This window comes from Micromys minutus, assembly GCF_963924665.1.
Source record: "Micromys minutus genome assembly, chromosome: 22".
In the NCBI taxonomy this organism is placed as follows: Eukaryota; Metazoa; Chordata; class Mammalia; order Rodentia; family Muridae; genus Micromys; species Micromys minutus.
In genome coordinates this window covers 37411639-37435252 of record NC_137957.1, presented here as the reverse complement: position 1 = coordinate 37435252, position 23614 = coordinate 37411639, and the positions used below count along the sequence as shown (strand labels likewise).

The 23614-nt window shown below is 45.2% G+C and overlaps 2 protein-coding genes across 2 annotated transcripts in view; both read left to right on the top strand.

Annotated features, from left to right (window-relative positions):
• The window catches only part of FGD6 (FYVE, RhoGEF and PH domain containing 6), a 103466-nt gene extending 89267 nt beyond the window's left edge, over positions 1-14199 (top strand). The window contains exons 15-21 of the mRNA XM_080935524.1: positions 5807-5909; positions 6500-6643; positions 7442-7544; positions 9948-10075; positions 10742-10870; positions 11914-12062; positions 13971-14199. Of these exons, the coding sequence (XP_080791650.1) occupies positions 5807-5909; positions 6500-6643; positions 7442-7544; positions 9948-10075; positions 10742-10870; positions 11914-12062; positions 13971-14007 (793 nt within the window). The 3' untranslated portion in view covers positions 14008-14199. The remainder of the gene's footprint in view (positions 1-5806; positions 5910-6499; positions 6644-7441; positions 7545-9947; positions 10076-10741; positions 10871-11913; positions 12063-13970) is intronic.
• Positions 14200-20212: 6013 nt separating this feature from the next.
• The window catches only part of NR2C1 (nuclear receptor subfamily 2 group C member 1), a 49729-nt gene continuing 46327 nt past the window's right edge, over positions 20213-23614 (top strand). Inside the window, exon 1 of the mRNA XM_080935594.1 lies at positions 20213-20349. The gene's annotated coding sequence lies outside the window, so the exon portion shown is untranslated. The remainder of the gene's footprint in view (positions 20350-23614) is intronic.

Sequence of the window (23614 nt, the reverse complement as noted above, 5' to 3'; positions counted from 1 at the left end):
TAAGTGTTCAACCCACAGGAAGAGTTACACATCCCTCACATTAAATCAAAAGCTACAAGTGATCAAGGTTTATACGGAAGGTGTGTCAAAAGCCCCAACAAACAGAAAACTAGGCTTTGGGGTCAGTTGGCCATGTCACAAATGGAAAGGAAAGGTTTTGGGGGGCAATTAAATATGCTGCTCCACTGAACACATGGAGCCTTGCTGTTTTATGGGGACATTGAGTAATGTGGGTAGAAAATAAAACCAATAGCAACATCCGCTTAAACCGAAGCCTGATCTCAAGTTAGGTCCTGTGTAGCTCTGTGAAAATCAGAAGGGGGAGACACTGTAGCAGAGAGCCTGACGCCAGCACAGGTCGCTCCGAGAGGTTTATGCTCTGTCTCAGCACATTCAAGCAGATGGTGAACAGGTAAAGCAACAGGTGCTGACAGGAGTGGCTGACTGTAGTGACTTACACGGAAGATGTATCTGCAGTGATGGCAGAAGGTGGCCGTGCCAGCCAGCACATCTCCTGTAGCAACGGCTATCTAGAGCTTGATAGCTAGAGAGGAGTTGGTACCCAGCTTCTAGCTTGTGGCTCCATGTGTGATTCCCTTGTGCCTCATCTTTCTGCCTTTTCCAGGGAGCTCCTCTATCTGTGGTTCATTACTTCAGTCAGTCAGTACATTGGAGCCTCTGCCTTTGGCGAAGCATTGTGCTAGGCATGGCGGTATGGTAGATGATTGGAAGAGCCTTTCTTCACCAAGCTTGTATTCCACTAGGACAGACAGGAAGTAAGTTGTAATTAAATAGAATACAAGAAGAGTACTACTCGTTATGATGCTGTTCAGTGAGCTAGCATTAGGGCAGAAAGGAAACGGAGATAGTCCTTGAAGGCCTGTTATGTACACTGACTTGTGAATGGTAGGTGTTGGGTAACTAGGCAAAGACAAAGGGAGGAGACTCCTGGTACTTAGGGACAATGACAACGGTCCTGGGGTAGAAAGGAGCATGTAAGATGGATGAGCTAGGAAATAACAGAGAGAGGCACCCAAGATAACCTTAGAGAGCCAGGTGAAGTCGTGTGCAGAACCACCTTGTGGATTTGGGTCTTCAGTGTAAGACCCATAGGAAAGCCGATTAATGATTTATAATAATAACCAAGAATAATGTGATCAGAGAATTTCACTCATTTGTGGGCCACGCTTGAGAAGAAGGTGAAAGAGAATTAATCTTCATGAGCTGACAGGCTGTATAGACTCTAGGTGATGATATTATGCACTGCGATGGTTAGCACTTGAAGTAGAGGAGTTTAGGGGGAAGTTGGGGGTTGGTGTTACATCGAACATGCAGAGCATCAGCATGAAGCCTCAAGCACACAAGGATCTCAGTGTGAGAAGGAAGCCTGGGCAGGTGTGAACTGGAAGATGAGCCAAACGCATGAGACTGCATGAGGGTGCACAGAGAGATTGCAGGTCCCCGTGAGACACTTGCAATTCTTCAGGTTCTGTCAGCCCCTCTGCAGGCTGACCTTGTCACCTGAACAGAACAGTGCCCCCTTCTATGTATGCATTATGTGGTTACTTCTTCACCACCGTAAGGTGTGAACCCTAAATTGAAACAGATTAGTTTGTATGGCTCACATCTTAGTCCCTAACCTATAACAATCACCCAGTAAATGTAATCCAGAAGAGTCACAGTGATGTTGCCTTTAAACATCAGCATTGCACTCTACAGTCAGCACAAACATTGGTGTGACCAGGTCTGATGTACCCGAAGTCCCTTTGATTACACCATTCTCTCTCTTAATTCATTGTAATGAGAAAATAATTTTGCTTGGCAAAAATTTGCCTTCTGGTGATGCTATATAAGACAAAGTCTACCATGTAAAACATACTGCAGAAACAAAGTACTCAGCCTGTTTGTCAGTCTAAGGAAGATGTGGATTCTTTCCTAATCATGCTACAAAAGGCCTTAGGATGTCAGCAGTGGATGCTTCAGGCAACTGTGTGTGGTCTTTAAGAAATGTGTTATCAAGAGCTGGTAAACATCGTCTTGGCAGAAGCCCACACAAGAGAGTGCCAGGAATGATAAAACAAAAGAACAGCATATGAGACATGATTTGCACAGTCAAATCACATTTCGAATGCTCCCAGGGCTTCAAACAAATCCAACAGCTATTCTCAAATTAGCCATCTGCCTCTGCTTTCAGTTCCTTTGAGCAAAGAGCTGGCTGGGGAAGGAGAGCTGGGGATGACTCATGAGTGTTTGCCTGGAAGTCCGAGTCTGTTCCTATGTTGTAACTCTTCAGAGAGCACATACCAGATGGCGCCAGCCCTTCACTGTGCTTGGGTCTTACATCAGCTCAGGACTCAGTAACCTGCTGTCTATAAAGCCAGTGTCTAAACTACTGTTCCCAGTTCCTTATCTGTACATGGCGAGGATCTCTTGTAATCTATCCCACGGGCTCTAACATTGAGAAATGATGACATTTGTGAAGTGTTTAGTGCTGTTGGCTGTGCAAGGCAGCCATTTTTGGCAATGATGTTAGCTTAGTAGAAATAACAGATTTCATTTGGTTTAGAGTGAAAAAGTATTATTTCTTGTTTTGTTCTTTGCATATAATGAAAATTTGGGAAATATATTAATTTTTAAATACCATTTGTAAATTTTTCAGTTATATAAATAAATATCATAAGTGGCATCAGAGAAGTAAATTACTGAAAATATTTATTATGGGAAAGGCAAGTGATGCTAGTATCTTCTACAGTAACGAGAGCTAATGTCCGTAGGAAATCAGTAGTAGAGTACTTGGTCTAGAATTCCTGAGGTCCTAGGACTAAACTTCAGCCATGCAAAGGGAGAGGAAGACAAAACAATCCAAAAGACAGTACTCTGTGCCCATCTCTCCCATTCCTCATGAGTTTTGTTTGTTTTTACCTTGTTCAAGTGTATAGTACTATATAATAATACTATGAGCTGCAAAAACCAAGAGCACCACCGACCTTCCTGTTTACAGTTTTCTAAAGTATTTTAGGTCCAGCTGTAGTTGTCAGGTCGTTTTGTATACTTTAATATTATGACTCAAGAAGTACAGAGATTTTTTTACACATTTATACTCCCATTGTGGTGGACTTATTGACTATTAAAAGTCTCCTTTCTTCCCCTTTCCTCTCCAGTATATGTATAGATTTATATATTTATATTACTTAAAGTATGCCAGGATGTTTGGAATATGCAAAAAAAATTCTAAATGACTTCATAACTGTCCCCATACCAATAATGAATGGGAATTAACCAGAGGCTTGTGGAGAGGCGTGGTTAAAAGATACAAAACAAGAATGGCCTGTTGTAGGCAGACCACTTCTCAGGCAGAGGTGGGTTGAGGACAATGCTTGCTGACAGAGGAGTAGGAGCAAAGCTGGGGTGCTGCGTAGTTGTGAGCCCTCACAAGGCAGGCAGTTTCCTTTGTTTACTTCTTCAGCTTATGGTTCACAGTGCTAAAAAACGGGTTCCTGTCACCTCATACTCTCCTGTCTTCCTGATCCTTTCACAGTGTGCCTTTACATAATATCACAGTTCTTAGCATGACTCAACTTACCTCAGATAGCTAAAACTTAACAAAGTAAGCAAAGTGGCTAGATATTTATGCTTGAGTTAGTTTCTACTGGTCTGGGTAGACCATAGGTGTTTATCAACCTCAGTGTCTTAGTTAGGATTTTACTGCTGTGAACAGACACCATTTATAAAGTCTTATAAGAGACAACATTTCATTGGGGCTGGCTTACAGGTTCCACAGTTTAGTCTATTATCAAGGCAGGAACATGGCAGCATCCAGGCTGGCCTGGTGCAGGCAGAGCTGAAAGTTCTACATCTTCATCTGAAGGCTGCTACTGGAAGACTGGCTTCCAGGCAGCTAGGGGTAGGGTAGTCTCATAGCCCACACCCACAGTGACACACCTATACCAACGAGGCCATACCTCCAAATAGTGCCACTCCCTGGGCCAAGCATATACAAACCATCACATGCAGTCACCAAACATTTGTTGTTAATAAGTCCTATTTTCATAAACAAGTTACATACACAATATACTATAGCAGATCTAGTTTTAAAACAAGAGTGAACCCAAGTTACATAGACTTGTTGTAGCAATTAAGATTACCTACCTCTGTGTGTGTGTGTGTGTGTGTGTGTGTGTGTGTAATCTTCAACAAAAAGGGTTGAGAGTTAAAATATACATTTTTGTATATTTTAATATATAAATATATATTTTATATATTTATGTAAAATTTATATTTATATATTTAACATATATAAATATATTTTAACTATCAATCCTTTTTGTTACAAGTTTTAAGCTAACTTTGTTACAAATTTTTTGAACCATACTCAATAAGCTTAACAAATCTTGATATATGGCATGTTTACACAATCTTTTGTTTTGGGGGGGATGAGCAGATAGTAAAGAAGCCTGAGAAATAAGAGATTCTTAAGAGTGGGGAGCAGAGAGAATTTAGCAATAAGAGTTTTGGGGGATCATGGGAAAGTGTGGGTACATGCATGTGTGTAGTGGCAGAAATCATTAAAATCTGAGAGAATTTGGAAATTGAGTGTACCAGTTTTGGGACTGAGGCCAAGCTGTTCACAGTAAGATAGAACTTTAGTGAAATCTTTAAGTCCAAGGAGGAAAGAGATTAAGAAGGGAGGTGAATCGAGCACCAGGAGCAAGCCAAAAGACTGGTGGGAATGGAACCAGGATCATAAACAAAACACCTCTCCAGAGAGAGAATTCCAATAGAGGGGACAGGAACGGGTATGGGGGTACCTTAGTGGAGAGTCACTTCAAATCAAAATGGAGACACATACAGCAGGCCCCAGTGAACAATGAAAGGCATAGCCTTTCTACGTGGTGGGCACCCAAGAGGGCGTAGGAGGCTCCAGGAGCAGATAAGACTTGCTATAGGGGGCAGAGGGCACGCACTGAGTAGGCAAGGAGAGACAAGCAGTTAGAACAGGTAGAGGAGAAGCAGCTGAAGAAACAGACCCTTAAAATTTACAGAAGCCAGCAGAAGCAAATGGTCCATACCTTAGGAGATGTATGTGAGGTTTTAGCACCAGATATGTGAGGAGATGCAGTAAAGAAACGGCCTACGTAACCATCAAAGTCCACGACTTAGGAAGGTTTCTATTGTAGATGACAAGGAGAGGGGACTTGGGGGTAAGGGGTGCAAGGAACAGCCAGAGGCATCAGGAAGAGTCCAGAGCTGAGAGAGAAAGAAGCAGTCTGAACAAAGCCAGCAACTGGACATGTGGCCAGGGCTGAGGAAGTGGGGCAGTGCGAGAAACAGAATAGAGAGAGAGTTGGGAAGTAAAGGGGTCATGTGGGAGAAGAGAGGCAGAATGAGAGTCGTGCGGGTGGGAAGCCTGCCCTGAGACAGAGCGCAAATGGGTGTTTGGGAAGGAGGAAGCTGAGGAAGTAAAATGGCAGGGATGCTGCATGGACTTAAAATGCGCACAGGTGCTGGGATGCAGAAGGAATCTGGAGGCAATTGTGGGCTTAGATACGGAACCACAGGGAGCCTGTCCCTTCTGCCAGAGGTAAAGAAAATGATTTCTGTCGGCAGATAGGAACCAGTTTTACAAGTTCCTGAGCAATGCTGGCTTTCATCCAAGTGCCAGCCTCCAGGTTGAGCTGGGCCTAGACTCATTTTGGACATATCAATGGGCCTGCCCTTTTGGGGGATGTGATATTAGTTGTCAGGAGAGACGACAAAAGGCAAAAGACTCAGTGCTCACATCTGATGGAACCTTTTGCCTGACCAGTTCTGCCACAGAAAGAGACGACTGGCTGGAGGCCATATCCAGGTCTATAGAGGAGTATGCCAAGAAAAGGATCACCTTCTGCCCCAGCGGGAGCCTCGATGAGGTATTGCCGTCTTCTCTCTGTCTGCCCTTGCTTTCAGGTTTTTGCTTTTCATTTAACTGCACAGAGGTTTAGAAAAGGAACCTGTTTGTCAGAGATGGATTAGAGGTGGCATGTGTCCTCATAGTTTCTCCTAGTTATAAAACAGAAGTGTAGGAAATTTTGCTTATTTGTGTGTGTGTGTGTGTGTGTGTGTGTGTGTGTGTGTGTGTGTGCGTGAGTGCATGTGTGTGCACCTGTGGAGTATGTATGAAGCGTATGTGTCTGTGTGTTGTAAGGATTGATATCAGGAACTTAGCATGAGTTCTGTCATCAGCTCCATCCCCAGCTTTCTCTCTAGGGAGCAGAGAGCAATGAGAGTTTAAGGAAGAAGCCGAGCATCTTAGTACCATGAGCATCTTTCAAAGATAATTTTGCAGCAGAGGATTTTCAAGGGTATCCAATGTTAGTGTACTAAAGTCTCGAAAAGTACGCTAGCCTACCTCTCCCAGACCCGTTATTGATGTCATCAGCGCCAGAGCAGCCTACCAAACAGATGCCGTTCTATCACAGGCAGTGCACGCAGGGTAATGGGAGTCGCTCTGCTTTCACAGGACTCGGCAAAGAAAGAAGAAGTTAGCCCTCTTGGGGCAAAGGCTCCCATCTGGATTCCCGATGCCAGAGCTACCATGTGCATGATTTGCACAAGTGAATTCACCCTGACCTGGAGAAGACACCACTGCAGGGCCTGTGGGAAGGTCAGAGGGACTGCACCTGTCCCTGTTGTGATGTCCTGGCTCGGGGCTATGCACAGTGAGGAAGTCACTGTAGTGTACTTAGCAGGAGGACGGTGAAAGCAGCCATGCTGTCTGATCTGTGTTTGGGGCTGGAGTGGGGACATTGTTAGAGACCCACTTCTTCTACTCTCCACCCATGGTTACATCACCACCACGCTCAGAGAACTGATATTCAAAACTGGAAACTCAGCTAGGCATGGCGACTCCTGCCTGTAATAGATCTCAGCGAGTTCAAGGCCAACCTTTTTGTCTTAAAACACAAACAAGATCCCAATTCTGTAGACTCATTTATACTACATCTTGATTTGTTAGCCAGTTTCCAGTAGACAAGATCCATAAGAAGGTCTCTATGTAGCTTTCACAGTGTCTTTGGCAGAATGAACATAGTAACAGAGCTCCTTTAACTGCTCTTGTTGCAGGGAAGTAGTTGTTGCTATGGCAACAATGCTGAGGGATGCTGAGGGATGATGCTTAGGATCAGGGGTGGTCAGCGACTGACAGAAGTCCCTGCATACTAGGCAGTGTTCTGAGGGCTTGTGTTAGTGCATTATTTATGAAGCGAGCCCTCAGGGATGACGTGTAGCCTCTCAAATGTGGTCATGTAAGCTTGCTCACGACATGCCAGAACATCATGAGATGAGCGAGATTTAGTCATTGTCAAAGCATTTTGAAAAAGGACCATGTTATAAACTCCAGCCTTATTTTAATACCTTGTAATCAAAAGTTTTTCTGAATGAAATCATTTCAATGTGTTTTCAGATTGTATGCCAAGCTTGCTCATCAAACAAGTGTGGTTTAGATTACCTGAAAGGACAACCAGCAAGAGTGTGTGAACACTGCTTTCAAGAGCTACAGAAATTAGGTAATGTAAGAGTAAACATTTAACCAAATGGTCTAATTGCTCGGATGCTTTCAGCCTTCCAAAATAACCTTGCTCGGCGTGCCAGCGAGAATGCAGACTTGCCATAATGCCGATTGGGCCCTGACTTGAGGTTTTGGTAATTCTGAGAGAAATTGGACTGAGCCTTTCTATTTTTAACAATGTGAAGTGGTTCTACTAAGAAAACTAAGTATTGGATTATTATTACAGAATGGAATGCTTATCACAGAAGGTAACTTTAACTTGAGAGCTATTTAAAGTTTCAGTTTGCTAAATAATGTTGCATTTATGTTCTCTGGGATTCATTTATTTTCATCTGAATGAGTGTCAGCATACCATATAGAGCGACCACATGCATGTGAAGCACCTTCAGAGGTCAGAGGAGGGTGTTGGATCCCCTGGAACTGGACTTAAGAATGGTTGTGAGCCAACATGTGGGTGCTGGGAGTCAAACCCTGGTCCTGTGCAAGAGCAGTGGGTGACCTTAACCACTGGGCCATCTCTCTAGCCTCGTTTTTTATTTTTGGGATGGCTTTCCCTTTCTTTCTTCCCCTCACCCAGTGGCCCGAATCCAAGGCTTTGCAGGTTCGAGGCAAATGCTGCACTACTGAGCTACACTCCCAGTCCCAGATGTTTCTATCTGCGAAGTAATTCAGAATGGAGACTCACCAGCTGGCCCCTGCTTAGTGAGCTCTAGCTCATCGGGTGATTGGTTCTCAGCCTTCCATGGATTACTTCTGCTCTTGGCAGACGCAGGTCTTTGAACAACTACAGCGTGGTTTTGTATCTGCCTATTCAGTATCTGCAAGCATTGTTTGCCCGCAAGGCAAAGTAAAGTTAGCTAAGAGGCCTGCTCAAGTCTATGTTTTAAATTTCTGAAACCTATAGGATCTGAATTCTAAAAGCATCATCCCACATAGCCATGGAACATAGCTCATTAGGAAAGAGGACTACCTATGTGAATCACACTAGATGCTATGCTAGTTTAGAAGCCAAGGTTTTGCAAATCAATAGTTATGGTTTGCATATGTTTCTAGAAGACATGCATTTCTTGCTGGCCGTTCCGTTCTTTGCTCTCTGGGTAAACTGATGTGAAATGTAAACGTCTCTGGTCCCCACCCAGCTCTGCTTGGCCCCTGAATCTTGACACTTCCATCTCACAAAAGCCTCACTTGTCTTGTTCTCTTTGTGTCAACCGTAATATGACCCGATACTGTAGCCATACCATAAGGCAGATCCTCTTCCTGCCTACCACCTGCTCTTCCGAACTCAGTCTGGGAGGAATGGGGCGCAGTGCAAAGTACCTGCCTAGCCTGTGCAAGGCTCTGGCTTTATCTTTAGCACCAAGAAGAGCAAAGCCGTGAAACAAAGATGACTGATCAGAGCCAGGGAGTGTGGCTCACACGTGTAATCCAGCACCCGGGAGGCAGAAGCAGGTAGATTGCCATGAGGCCAGCCGATTTGTATCCTTCCCTAGCCTAAGTAACATTCATTTCACATCTCTCAGAGCCACCCCTAAGTTTGCTCCTAGCTTCACTGTTCAACAAGCAGATGTTCTGATTCATAAGTGTCTGCCATTGTCTGTAGCAACCTTTAAGCCAGTGGGGCAGTTTGTAAGATTGATGTTGCCCTTGTATGTTTCAGAATTGACTGGTTGGTTGGTTGGTGGGTGGGTGGGTGGGTGGGTTGGTTGGTTGGTTGGTTGGTGGGTGGGTGGGTGGGTGGGTGGGTGGGTTGGTGGGTTGGTGGGTTGGTGGGTGGGTGGGTGGGTGGGTTGGTTGGTTGGTGGGTTGGTTGGTTGGTTGGTTGGTTGGTTGGTTGGTTGGTTGGTTGGTGGATGGGTGGGTTGGTTGGTTGGTGGGTTGGTTGGTTGGTTGGTTGGTTGGTTGGTTGGTGGATGGGTGGGTTGGTTGGTTGGTGGGTTGGTTGGTTGGTTTATAGTTTATTGAGATGGAGTCTCGTGTAACTCTGGTTGACGTGAACTTGCTAGGGTAAGCAAGGGTGCACCTTGACATGCTGATCCTCCTGCCTCCATCTCCCAAGTGCTGGGATGACAGGCATGGGCCAAGCCTATGCCCCTCCCAAGGAATTCTTACTTTACCTCTTGTTACTAAGGACTGAACATTGAGCGTTGTGCACACAAAGCAGGTACTGTGTCACTGAGCTGTGCTCCTAACTGTCTCAAAATTCTAAGGACTCAGAAATGTAGTCTTTTCACATGGTTTGTAGTTCAAGAAGTCTGTGTACAACCAACTGAGCTCACAGTGAGCCTTCACCTTCTGCCTTGTCTCCTGAGAGCCCTTTCCTGGGCATCTTGTGCGTCGCTGTTACTGATTCTGAGAGCTTATCCTTGCTTGCCACGTGAGCATACTCACTCCGTTACAGATCACCAGCTGTCACCTAGGATTGGGTCTCCTGGAAGTCACAAGTCTTCTTCAAGTGCCTTGTCTTCAGTCTTACAAAGCATCCCGTCAGGGAGGAAACAGAAGAAAATCCCCGCTGCTCTCAAAGAAGTAAGAGTTTCCATTAAACCTGATGGAGCTGAATTTCATAAAGAATGACATCACTTCCCATCCCCGTTAGGACATCAGTTTTAACCCTCTGATGGATATGGCAGACGCCTTGCAGGCTTTCTTCATTTTATGATCCAAGTCATTGACAAGATGGCTGCAGAAAGTTTTGGGCGCTTAGCAGCAGGTCACAGTGTGTGCTGACCTCCAGGCTCCCTGGTTGTCACAAGTACCTGTTCCACTCTTCAGAGCGCACGCCGGCCCACTCCTCACCTACCCCCCCAACCCCTCCCTTCGCCAACCTCAAGTCCTCCAGCTCACAGGCGTCTTACAGGGCTATCCTCACTCCGCCCTGCTCCTGTGTTCTCAGCTCTCTAACCCGTGCCCTTCTCCCCTCTCTAGTCTGCTGGCCCGTTCAGTCTCCTCCTTTCTGTCTCTGCTCTGGCTACTTCCTCATATCTACAATAAAAACCTTAAGCACATCATGCAGCGGCCATGTTGGCAGATTTCTTTATCGCGTCCCCTCAAATACAGAGGAAACCCAGTGTTCGTCTAACATGCTGCCATGGTTGTGGCTTTCAGTAGCTTGTGGTTACAAGTCACTGCTTTTTACTGTGGTGTTTGTTGTTCTGAGAGCCACTGAACTACCTGTGGGACTTGCTTTTCTAGGTGTCAGCAAACACAGAAGACTCCACTATGAGCGGCTACCTCTACAGATCCAAGGGCAGTAAAAAGCCATGGAAACACTTATGGTTTGTCATCAAAAACAAAGTTCTCTATACATACGCTGCGAGCGAGGTAAGGTGGACTGAGGTGATGTTGGTCTTGTTTTAGTTTTGTGGGGTTTATTTTACGTAGAGCTGAGGCCCTAGGCTGAGCAAGCACTGTTTTAGGTAGCATGAAGTGGAGTTGCTGCTTAATTGCTCTTTGGCTTTTTGAAATAGTGACTCATCTTATAGCCCAGGTTGGTTTTTAACTTACCATTTAGCCTAGGTTGGCCTTAAACTCATCGTCATCCTCCTGCCTCAACTTCTCCGGTGCTGGGATTACAAGTGTGAGCCACCATGCCTGGCCTGGTAACTAGTACTTTTAACGTGAACACTATTATTCTTTTTCCCCATGAGTTCTTACTTGTTAGGAGTTTCCCAGTACTCAAATGCCAGTGCATGTGTCACCTTGTGACTGCTATTTCACACCAGACAGAGATTGCCCTTCTTCCAGCCTTCCATGGCCGTCCCTGGCTTGTACCGATCGGGAGGCATCAGCACAAATAGGATAAGCTTTGCCACGAACTGTCCTTAGCTGTCCTGGGGTCCTGCCCTTTTACCCCATGTGATCAGTGTCTCAGCAGCCTAGGAAAACAGGGCAGTTGGGTATGGTAACATATGCCTGCAGTCTGGAGTTCAAGGTCAGCCTCAGTTACATGAGACTCTGAAAAGGAGGAAGGGAAGAGCAGATATGATGGCGCATGCCTGGAGAATCCAGGCAGGAGGATTACTGTGAGTTCCAGGTCTGCTTGGGCAATAGAGAGAGACCCTGTCTCAGCCACCTAGAGTTCCAGAGTTCCTGGGTGGGATCTAGGAGAGAGTCTCTTACTGTTCTAAGTGTTGTGTTTCCCTCCATAAAATGAGTGATCGGCACCTCCTTTGCTTGGCTGCAGTGAAAGCCATAGTTCAGTGGTCGTGAGCAGCTGAGAGCTGGCCGGTGACGATTAGGTGGCTCCCTGCTCATTAAGTCAAAAGAAGCTTCTAGAAGTTCTGTGTTGTGTCTGGAAGACCTTCCAAACCTGACTTACACCTCAACCCAAAAGCCTGCCTTCTTCTTGTCTGTTTTTAAATTAGGATGTAGCAGCTTTGGAGAGTCAGCCTTTATTAGGATTTACCGTCACTCAAGTCAAAGACGAGAATTCAGACTCTAAAGTGTTTCAGCTACTGCACAAAGGCATGGTGTTTTATGTATTTAAGGCAGATGACGCCCACTCCACTCAGAGGTAAGTAATGCAGATCTCCCTTTTTTACGGGAGCTTTCAAGCTGTTCTTTTAAATGGCATTTTAAAAGCATAGAGAACAGCTCGGAATTTAAATCAGAAATCCAAACTGGAAGGATTTAATCTGTTATTCAGATAATTTTAAAGTTGAACATGGGTGGTCCTGCCCATACTGTTTGTCTGCATGTGACCTGGAGGAAGCACCTGGAGCTCTGCTGAGGGAGGCAGACATGCAGGAGCAAACCCTCTCCTTCAGAGAGCAGATCCCCCTTTAGTTGTTCTGTGGGCCAGCAGGACTTAAAACAGCTGCTGGCTGCTTGCTACTGTACAGGGACAGTCAGACAAGAGACTCACAGTCTGTCCCCAGTAGAAGGAAACAGTATTTTCGATGGTCAAGGCTGGAACAGTCTCTTCAACATACCAGGAACAATCTTGACTTGAGGTCTAAGGGGACTGTCTGCAGCTGAGTATCTGTGAGGTGAAGGCCCCCTCTGCTTGGAAGCTAAGCTTACCTCTCATGTGATTTAGTCGGCCTCACACAGCACACTGCCGCTTTCAGCATTTATGTCTGCTTGGCTTTGGAGTTAAGTTCGTGGGGATCAAGTATAGGCTCGGAGGGCAATCTTGTAGGCCTTAAGAGCCAATGTGCTAAAATCGCATATGTTCTTGGGTACCCACCAGGCATTGGGCTGCACTCTGATGATCCCCTGCCTTCAACTGTTTTAGGATAAGCAACAATGTCTAGCTGTTTCTGTGTGTGTATGTATGTGTGTGCACATGTGTGCATGGTGGAGGTCAGAAGGGATGATCGGATCCTCTGGTTGTGAGCCACCAGATGGGTACTGGAAACTGACTCTGGCTCCTTTGGAGCAGTCGGTGCTCATAAGTGCTGCACCATCTCTCCAGCCCCTGTGGGGTTTCCTGAAAGCATTCTATTGCAATACAACATAAGCTGTTTACACCTAAAATGTGTCACTTTGGAAATCCTGTCCTTGAGATTTGAGATGAATGTGCTATGGGCTACTCTTAGGTTTAGTAATTTCAAATGTTTATAGCTCACTCCAGCCGTTCTCCTGTAACCTGTTACTGTAAAAAGCCATTTATGAGTAAGTGTGGGGGGTGGGGTCGGGTCCAGGGAGTCCAGAAAGCAAAGGGGCCCAGCCCAAGGGTCTTCTCAGTGACTGCAGCTGCAGCTGTGTGCTGCCAGATGGGGCTTAGACTGCAGGATTTCCGATGGCCTCTGTGAGGTTCTGGAACGCTTTTATAGTGTGTGTAAATGTTTGATCTTAGCATCGACTAGGTGCCAGGTCAGTTCCCGTTCACTGAGAAACGTGGAACAAGTTTGGTTTAAGGGACTTACAAGGGAATTTTGGCTAAGGGAAAAAACAAGATCATAGCTAATTTCTAAAACTCACTGAGTCAGGACACTGGGAGAGAAGACAGGAGTAGTAATAAAGGCCTTTGTTGACATACCTCTTCCATAGCCAACACACACACACACACACACATACATGCTTGACATTTCTTTAGTGTGTGTGTGTGTGTGTGTGTGTGTGTGTGTGTGTGTATGTGTGCCCATATAGCGTTAGTGTAGTGGTGAGAGGATAGTCTGCAGGAGCAAGTTTCCACCTTCCACCAGGCAGGTCCCAGGGACTAAACTCAGGTTGTCATGCTTGGTGCCAAGCACCTTTACCTACTGTGCCTTCTCACTCATCCTAAGACTCGTTAGAACATTAACACACGAGATAATAATACCACAAGGAACGCACTCTCCAGGCAAAACGTTTGATCAAATTACCAAATAGAAGATAGCTAGCCCCCTGTGTGTGAGAACTCCAGTGTGCTGTAGGAGAGATCGAAGTGACACCTGTGAGTGAATTCTCAGGCCTAATGGATGTCTCTTATCACCAGGTGGATAGACGCATTTCAGGAGGGCACGGTATTGTAGCCACACCAGCTGCATTTCCTCTGAGGTTCCAACAAGGTGGAGAATGGAATAAAAGCCACTCAAAAGCTGTGCAAAAATGAACACCGCCAAGACAAACCCACCCAGTCGTTATGAGATAGATTGTTTTGTTAGGTATATATAGTTCCTAAAATTGTTTTTCGTGTATGTTATTTATTAAAATGTTGATGTTTACTTGCTGGTCAGAATTGTTTCTGAGACTCACACTGAATTCTAAAGTACTGTTTAGAGACTGGGAACTTACCGTAATGCCGTATTCTGTGTACTGTTGATGATGTGCCGTCCACACTGTTGTCTCTGCCTTACATCATGACACTTTCACATTGGTAGGTCTTCGAAAGTAAAGTACACATATTAAGTAGCAAATTCCCATCCAATGTTTAGTTTAGAAATTACAGTTTTTAAATTGCTGATGAAAATGTATATTGTTAAATTACTAAACTTAGGAGGAATTTTTTATATTGCAGTAGAGAGAGAGACACATAGCCAGCTTCTACCTCAGTAACTGTGAAATGGAATCTCAGCAGTCAGTACTGATAACTTTGTCCACAACCTACCAAACTCCCACACTCCATGGGATCTTCTCAGTTGCCAGGCTGGCCTCGAACTTAGGCAGCTTAGGCAAACCTTGAGCCGCAGTCTTCCCGCCTCAGCCTCTAAGCAGCTGGAGTCACAGGCCTTGCCACCACGCCCACTCTATTTAAAGCCGCCCGATCAGTGTAAACGTCAGTTTGCTCTTGGTTTTCTGACACAGAAGCTCACTTTGGACCCCAGGCTGGCCTGGAACTTGTGTAACCCTTGCCTGCCTGTGACTCATGGCTTCTCAGCTGTTAGAATTGCGTATGTGTGTGCCACCAAACTCCGTGATTAATGTTTTAACAACCAGAATATGGCAGGTGACATGTTGCCTAATACCCTCTATTATTCTTAAGGGTTCTGAGGCCAAGTCAGTGGTGGTATTTGTATCTAAAAGGGAGTCACATTTTCTGTAAACATGTATTTTACAAGTCATCTGAAACTACTTTTTTTTTAAGGAAATTTTATGCTACTTTGATTTGTTCCCTTGACAATTAAAGTGCCTCCTCCTCTTCCTCCTCCTACTGCTTTGGTGTCTTATTCTTCGTCTTAATCTCTTCCCTTTTCCCTCTCTCTTCTCCCTCCCCCTACCTCTCTGCCCCTTTTGAGACACAGTCTGTCACTGTAGCCCAGACTGGCCTGATGCTCACCACCCTGCCTCAGCTCCCACATCCTATTCAGATGTGTGCTACCACACGGACCTTCTCAGTCAGTGTCCCCTAACGGAAAAGGTTCATACTTAAACAGGAAAGCCCGCTTGCACATAAAGTTGTTGATTAGCAGCAGAAGAATGACATCGTGCTTAAAACTGCGTCTGTGTTTAAACATTTTGTTGGCACAGTTTAAACTATCAGCTAAAAGGCAAGGTCATCTATAAAATAGCCTATTAAAGGCTGTAAGAATTTTCTGCTTCTTTATGGTTTGTAATGTCAGTAGTAGAGAATTATATTCTGAATACCATTTTTTTTTTATCCTGAACACCTTCCTGAGGCCTTTTGGATGCCATTTGCTGCAGATAAAGTAGACCTAGAGGTAGCAGGTCCAATTTCTGGATCCATCCATCTCCTGTTTTCTCCAGTAAGAAGTCTGATTCTTTGAGTACTTACTGACATTTTTTTTTAAAATGCTGTCTGACACCCCACTTTGATTTATAACACAATGGAATGGCACCGAGGAAAACAACTCGGAAGTATATTTTTGTTCACCAGATACATAGTAGGCCATGTAGGAATGGAGGCGCCTCCTATTTGAGAATCTGATGTAATTTATGGGGGTGTGCCCTAAATGTGCTTCCATTGGACTCATTGTGGTCAAAATGCTGGAATTTCCACAAGTAAACCCTACCTCACTGTACTCCACGATCCTAAGGATAGATACCGTATTTATTCTGTGCATTTCTCCTGGATCTTCACAGCTTTAGCTGAATACATTGGGAGACAGGATTTCCAAGGTATTTTGCCTTGAGTAAGAATCTCACTGTTTTTCCCAAGACAGCTCCTGCTGCCTCCTCCTCAGGGTGTCACCCTGCCTAACTCAGTACAAGACTCAGCTACCACTGACATAGTCTCCAGAGCCCTCCTGACCCAGGCCTGCTCTCCTCACCGTCCTGCAAGCCCACACTCATGGCAAGACTAGTGTCCAGCTTTCTCCCCATTCAAGTCTGTTTCCTTCAGGATACCACCTGGACCTCTGGGACCTGACTGAGTCTCTCTTGTCCTTAGCCATCCTTATTCTTCTGTGGTTACATCCCCTTATGGGTGTCACAGCTTTTCTTCTGAGCCACAGTGGCACACAACTCATTACTGTGTATGAGGCCCGGGTTCAAGCCCTTATCTAGGAAAACAACCAGTTTTCTTTCCTGATTTTCACTCCTTTTTTTTTGTGTAGTCTGTTTTAGGCATTGTCAAAGCTATCTGTGTAGAGCAGAATTCTGCTTTAATCGTTATTCCCCTGAACTTCAGTGGCATTCCAGGCCTGTCATTTGGCCTGCTTCTCTGTTTGTGTTTCTCTGTTCCCTTTGTCCTCACATCTGTCAGCCCGGCTCCGCCCCTTGTGATGTGACACTTCACAGTGATGGGGTTCTGTTCTCCTGTCCATTCGACTATTTGTGCTCTCTTCCCTGGATTCCTGTAATCTTCGACTCATAAACTGTCTCATCCTTCTTACCAAATTCTGTTCTTGAAAACATTTTGCCTTGTTCACTGGAAGTGGCCCACATCCAACAAGAACATCTTCGGTGTAGTGAATAAATGTTAGCTTGTTGAGTTAAATATCTTCAGTGGGTCCCTGAAAAGTGTCTTCACTACACATCCTCTGGAGCATGTGTCACTTTTAATGTTATTTTCTAAATGAAAACCTATGGTGTTTTCCCTTACCAGAAAAGTTAGTTACTATTGGTGAAGAATTTTAAGAGAGGAAACAGATTGATTTACCACACAGCAAACACAGCAGTGGTTCTGATGAGAATTTGCCTGCTAGAAAAAGAAGCTAAAGGTGGTAGAAACTTTTAAAAAACTAAATATCAAAATATTTGTTTTCTCTTTCATGGAGTTATTTGCTGCATGTAAGAACCAATTTCAGAAATGAAATTAATCACTCTTAATGTTTTTCTCAAAACACTTTTTTACATAAAGTGATAATGATTTGTATCTTACTGTTCATAAGGTTTATAGATAAAAATAGCATTGTAAATAATGTTAATATGTATTATAATTCATACAAAATAAATGTGCTGTAATATCTACCGCTGGTGCAAAGTCCTTTATTAGAGGTTTTGGTTTGAATTCTTTCTTTGATACTGTGTAGTCCAAGGTAGTCTTTAGTGTAACTCTGTGTCAGCTGCCTTAGTTACTGGGATTAGAGACATGTGCCACCCAGCCCCACTTTGACAGATTCTTCTAAGCCATACCTTTAAGATGAACCCTGCTGGTCCCCTTTTTCTAGAGTTTGACCAAGAGAGACATGTCACCTAGAGCAATCCTCTAAAAGTAGGTTCTGTTTCCAAGACTGATTTGTTCATATAGTTGCCTTGGAGGCAGGGTGGTCTCAATAGTCTTAACAGTCTTCCTGCCTTGGCCTACCAAGTACCAGCATTACAAGCTTGAGCCACTGTGTCCAAGTTTTAAGAAGTCCACTTCTTGTGACTGAAGTTTATGAACTAGAGGTGAGTGGTAACCATGGTAACCACAAGGTCCCTTTTGGGCATGTGTATTAAGAACAGAGAATAAAGAAAACCTAGTGAGTACCCTTTTCCCTCAAAATTCAGTACACTTTCATTGTGTTAACCTTTGGGACCAGCTTGAAGTTATTGGTAAGGCTGCATTATAGGCAAACCAAGCAATGCTAAAAGATAGACGTAGGCTTTCAGAGAACTAAGCATGAAACGGTCCAATTGCTAGGGAAGGTTGCTACTGCGGCGCGCTCCTCGACCGGCGAGGAAAGACGACCACCACCAGAGGATTCTTCTCAGATCACGCTTTATTGTGGGAGCCTCTTGATTGAAGGGGAGAGCAGGAAGCGAGGGGCCCCGAACTACCCTAGGTGTCCGCTTATATAGGGAGAAGCGCATACGGGCTTGCCATGATTGGTTGTCACCAGTCTGCTGACACCAGAGGCCTCGGGATTGGCCGGAGATAGGTTATGTACTGCGCATGCGCAGGGTGCAGCGCCTTAGCTGACAAGAGCATTACTATATATGGAGTTGTTTACCTCAAACCGTGAGGGAGCCAGCGCCATCTTGTAATGGCGTCCGAATTCGGCTCCCCACATGCTACAAGTCCTTTTTCCACGTCTAAATACTTAATTCCAAAGAGCAGTGGCAATATTTTCTTGGAGATGCAGCCCAGGCTAGCTTCAAACTGTCTGAGCCCCTGTTCCTCCAGCCTTACTTCCCAAGTGCTAAGATTATAGGCATGAGGCAGTGGGACCATAAGAAACAAATTATTCTACCTAGCACAAAAAGTTTGGGTTTCCCTGCTCACACACCCCCACCCCCAACTTAGGTTTCTGCCCTTAGGCTGCTTTTCTACAGTGTTTATCTCAATGCAAAGGAAACTTCCAGATCACCTCAAAGTCTGAAACACATAGTACCTGAAGTGCAGACCAGAGTTTCCTGTCACAGGTGGCCACTGTCAGAATGTGATGTTCCACTAGCGACCTTTCATTTTGCAGATCTTTATTGACTGGCAGGAACTGTTAACTATCTAGGGACACATCGTCTAGCAGAATGGACAAAAAGCAGCCCTTAGGAACATAAGGTACACAGTGGTTGTGTTTTTGCTCTTCCCTGAGCCTCTTCTCATATTGCTGGGAAGTTCTGTGAGACTGGGGTCCATGTGAACTGTGTTCTAGCTCTGCTCAGGCACAGGGACAGTTCCCCAAACCATAAAGTCACAGCTCTTTTGGAAAAGGTAGCCTGGAACCGTGACCCACAGAACACCACGAAGTCACATCTACACCACACAACAAACCTCACATGAGATCTACTGGGAGGGAAAAACCAAGGAAGATGGCTGCCTCTTCAAGAAACTTCAGGGAACTGAGCAGGAAATGGGCTTGATGTAAAGAAAATGGGTTTCTTAGGCTGTGGAGTTTTCCAGGGTGGCCTGCGATTGGAGGATCCTGTGGACTAGTCTTGGGGGAAACTTGAGGATTGTTGGATTCTGTGATCAGACTCTGGGACAAGGTCTTGTGCTTGGGTCAAGTCAGGGTCAGCGTGTCCTTTCCTGGGCCCTGTTACCGCTACATACTCTTTAGCCCTGGTGAACTAATCTAAGAGAGTGCCCATAACAAAGTCCAGTTTTCCAGACATTAAAGACATCTATCCCAGACCAGTTAGGCTGTTTATTACTTCTCAAATCAAAACTTCCTTTAAGGGGCAAGAGCATTAGCTGCTCTTGTAGAGGTTCAATTCCAAGCACCCATGTGGCTACTCAAAACCATCTGTAACTTCAGATCCAGAGGACTAGGCCCACCTGTGGTGTACGAGGCATATATGCAGGTAAAACACCCATGTAAATGATTTTTTTTTAAAAATCTTACAGCACTGGAGAGGGAGGCAGGAGAATCACGGTTAAAAGACTAATTTGGGTTTCAGCAGGCCCAGCTCCAAAAGACTTGCCTTTTCTTTCCTTTTCCCCCCTTTCTTTCAAGAGGCTTTAGTATAGGATGTTCGGCCTGCACATATGTTTGTACACCAGAAGAGGGCACCAAATCCAATGGAACTGAAGTTACAGAAGATGACCATAGGCCATGGGGGAGCTAGGAATCAAACCGTGTTCTCTAGAGGAGCCACAAGTACTCTTAACCACTGAGCCAGCCCTCGGTTGTCCTTGATTTCTAATCAGGTGTGTTTGGGTATGTGCACTTGGGTGCACGTGCCCGCGGAGGCCTGGCACCAGAGTTGCAGGTGGTAGAAAAACTTTGATGCTATCCTCACAGGACATCGGGTGGACAGGCAGCTGCAGCGGCGGTCTCCCTCCACACCTGCAGGGGGCAATCGACTTCCAGAACCGCCGCTGGACTCCGGGGCCCTCGGCTTCGCCCAGGGAACGTCACCACGGCCGGCCGCTTCCCCACCGCGCTAATGCGCAGGCGCCAAGAGCACCGCTCTCCGCCAAGCCGAGGGTGGGGTCACGAACTCTGACCCCCACCCCCAAATACAGAAACCCAGAAAGCTCCCCAGTCCCCTGGGCCTCGGGTCCCCTCGCCTCAGCCTTCTCCAGTCCAGCGGCCGCCACGGCGGGAGGGGTAAGTAGGGTGCCGGGAGGCCCAACCGCCAAGCGCCGTGGCCCGAGCGCCGGTGTCCCCGAGTGTCCCAGCTCCCGGTTGCTCGACTGCCGGGCGGTATAGCCCAAAGCCGTGGGAGGCCGGGCGGGGACGGTGACCTTTCACCCACAGGGAACGCTTCCGTCTCGGCGCCGCTTTCTCCCGCCCCGGGGCTGCGCGCGTGGTCGGTGCCGGGCAGGGAGCTGCGGGGCGCGGGACCGGAGGGGCCATGTACCCCGGGGCTGCGGGATGACACCTCTGCCGGCTCAGGATCCTGCTTGCACAGAGAGAACCAGCAGCTGCTGTGGCTGTATCTTTGAGGGAAGGTGGCCTAGGGCTATCTCACGCGCTGGGCACTTCAAAGCTTCCACTAGCTCTTTTGTTAGGAGCCAATTCCTGCAGATAACGTCTCAAGATCCTCAGAAATTGCCAGGTTGTCCCCTTACCCCTGAGTTAAGCAGGTCAGCCTAAACTGGAAAGGGCAAGCAAAAAACAGTCTTGAAGTTAAATCCATTTAGGGCTTTTTTTTTTTTTCTTCACCGCCTGGAAGTTGTACGACTTATACTTCGAGGGAGGGGGTTTTCTTTGTTTTAAAAGTGTCCACTTGTTTACCGGGTTGGATAATTGTCTTTAAACTTTATGTGTCCACTTTGGTAAATTTGGAAAGAGATTATTGATCTGTCCTAATCAAACAGCAAAGATGAAAAAGAAAAGTGTTCGGAGAGAGTGTCTTGGGAGGTGTAGTTTGGGGGACAGAAATTCAAGTACATTAGAAACGATTCGAGGGAGGTAAGAAAAGTGGGAGTTTATTATGGACCATTTAATATTGAGAAAGAACAGCGGCTGATGACTTGTAGGAAGGAGCCAGGCTGGTGACGCACGCCTATAATCCCAGTACTCAGGAGGCTAAAGCAGCAAAGGTCACCTGGAGTTCCTGGCAAGACTGGCTTGGAAACCGTGTATCCAAACCCTAGGGGAGATATAGAAGATAAAGAAAAGGTACTGTGTCCTTTGTATCAATATGTCCAATAACCCTCTGCTGCGTATCTACCTTTGGATACAGTGTAATTTTTCCAAAGACCTATAGTCAAAGGGTGGCAGTAAACAAAATTCCTGTTTCTAGGTTAGAGCTTCTGTACTGTTCCCCTCCTAGCCTCCTAACTCTGGTTTCAAAAGCTGTTAGAATGTTGCTTCCACTGTCATTAAAGAAGACACCTGATACTTGGATCTGTTACAAACAAAAATGTGGTGACAATAAATGGAACTGATTTCATCATTCTGTGTAACAATCTCAGTTGAAAGGTTTTGAAGGGGACCGATATAAGGCTACAAAGCCTAAATATCTACTGTGGGTGTGGTGAAGTGTGTAATTCACATCCCAGTGATAGCAAGACAAGCATCATTCAATAAGTAGCACTGTAAGTAACACACATACCCTTTAAAAACCATCTCTAGAAAAATGGGCCTCTGTTGGAAAGTTTTAAGAATTAATGGAAACCATAGAAGTCTGTCCTTAAATCCCAGCTAACTCTTCGTGTACACAGTATACAGTGATCTTTCAGAAATGTGGGTAGAGTGGAATTTGAGCTGGGTCTCAGAGGTCAGGTAGAAAAGACGCATGCTGTAGACGCACGGTTTCTGTTTAGTGTGATAAGTAGGGAATTAGACTGACTGCATGCTTTGTAAACCTTGACATTTAGTGTACAGCATTTGGGTGTATGAACTAGTGACTTTCTGGGGAGGGTAATCTCCATCAGGTTTTCGGTGGGGGTGGGGGTTTATGTATATGGGTGTTTTGCCGGTGTGTATATCTGTGTACCACAAGGGTACCGTTCCCTCGGGGGCCAGAAGAGGGTTTTGGATCCGCTAGAACTGGAGTTACAGCGGGTAGAGAGCCACCATATGGGTGGAGGAATCAAATTTAGTCTCTTAACCCTGAGCCATCTTTCCTGCCTAAGGAGGTTACTTTCAATTATAAAGTAATTTCTACTGTAAACATCTCCAAGGAACCAGTTTTCACCCTATTTTTCCACATTAGCTATTTTTTAATAAAACATTCAATTTTATTTTTTAACATAAATATATTTCAGTTGCTTTCTTGAAGCAACATGTTTAAATCATTGACTATTTCAAAGAACAGTTTTGAGAGCCATAAATCATTATAAAAAAAAAACAAAAAAGAAAAAGCAAAAATTAACGGAATCAGATTTCTGTCCCACCAAAACACAGTGCCATCTTACAATTTCAGAAGCCTTCAAACACACAGCAATAAACCAAGAGAATGTTTCTTAAAATTCTCCAACATAAGGGGAACAAAGCTCAGAACAGTTGTTACCGTGAGTGTCTTAAGAGCCACCACTGCATGCTGAGGGGCCCTGTAAGCTAAGTCTGTTTGCCAGCGTAGGAAAACAGCTCGAAGAGCTTTGTAATGAGCTGTCATGCCAAACACAACTCACCTGAGACTCTCTGGCCACAGGTGTCTCCTGATGGATCATTCATTGAGTAAAAGGACATTTGTTTCTGCAGACTTTAAATTCTGTCACAAGCCAACATCCTCGAACACAATTTTTCCATCAACATTTATGCGGAAACTTAACAAGACCTTTTAGCTGTCAATTTGTTTAAAAAACAAAACAAAACAAAAAAGCCATCAGTGTTAAGATCAATATCTTCCCAGCTTGTGTGCCTCTCCACTGGGCAACAAAGCAGTTTTTCAAATACGCTTTTTTTCTTTTCTGCACATATCTTAAAGCAACACTTAGAAAGACTAGTGTGGCATCCCGCTGGACTACTTCCCTTAAACCTGCTAGTAAGTATTGGAACTGGTCGCATCAGTTCCAGAACTTTCTTTGGAAGGTGTGCCCTTCAGTAAAGAAATCTTAGGAATTCCATCACTAGCCCTGATTAGTGACTCCCCTCTCCCGTGAGCCACTGCTGACATGTTAATGGTGACACACATGCCCACTGCAGGTGTGCACACGCAGGTTTTGCAGTCACGGATGGTAACAGCTGTCTAGAGCTTTGCTTTTCCTCATGTTAAAGAGTTTTTAAGAAATATTCTTTTGGCTTATTGCAGTGTGTTGCATACTTTTTCTTATTACCAGGTCAATTTAGCTACTTCCGTGTTCTCTGTAGCCAAAGCCTCCTTAGAAATCAAGCCAAGGGGTTTTTATTATTTATTTTTCACATCATCATGATTATTAGAAGTGAATCTACGTTACCAAGATGGTTTGACTTGATTTTCTTC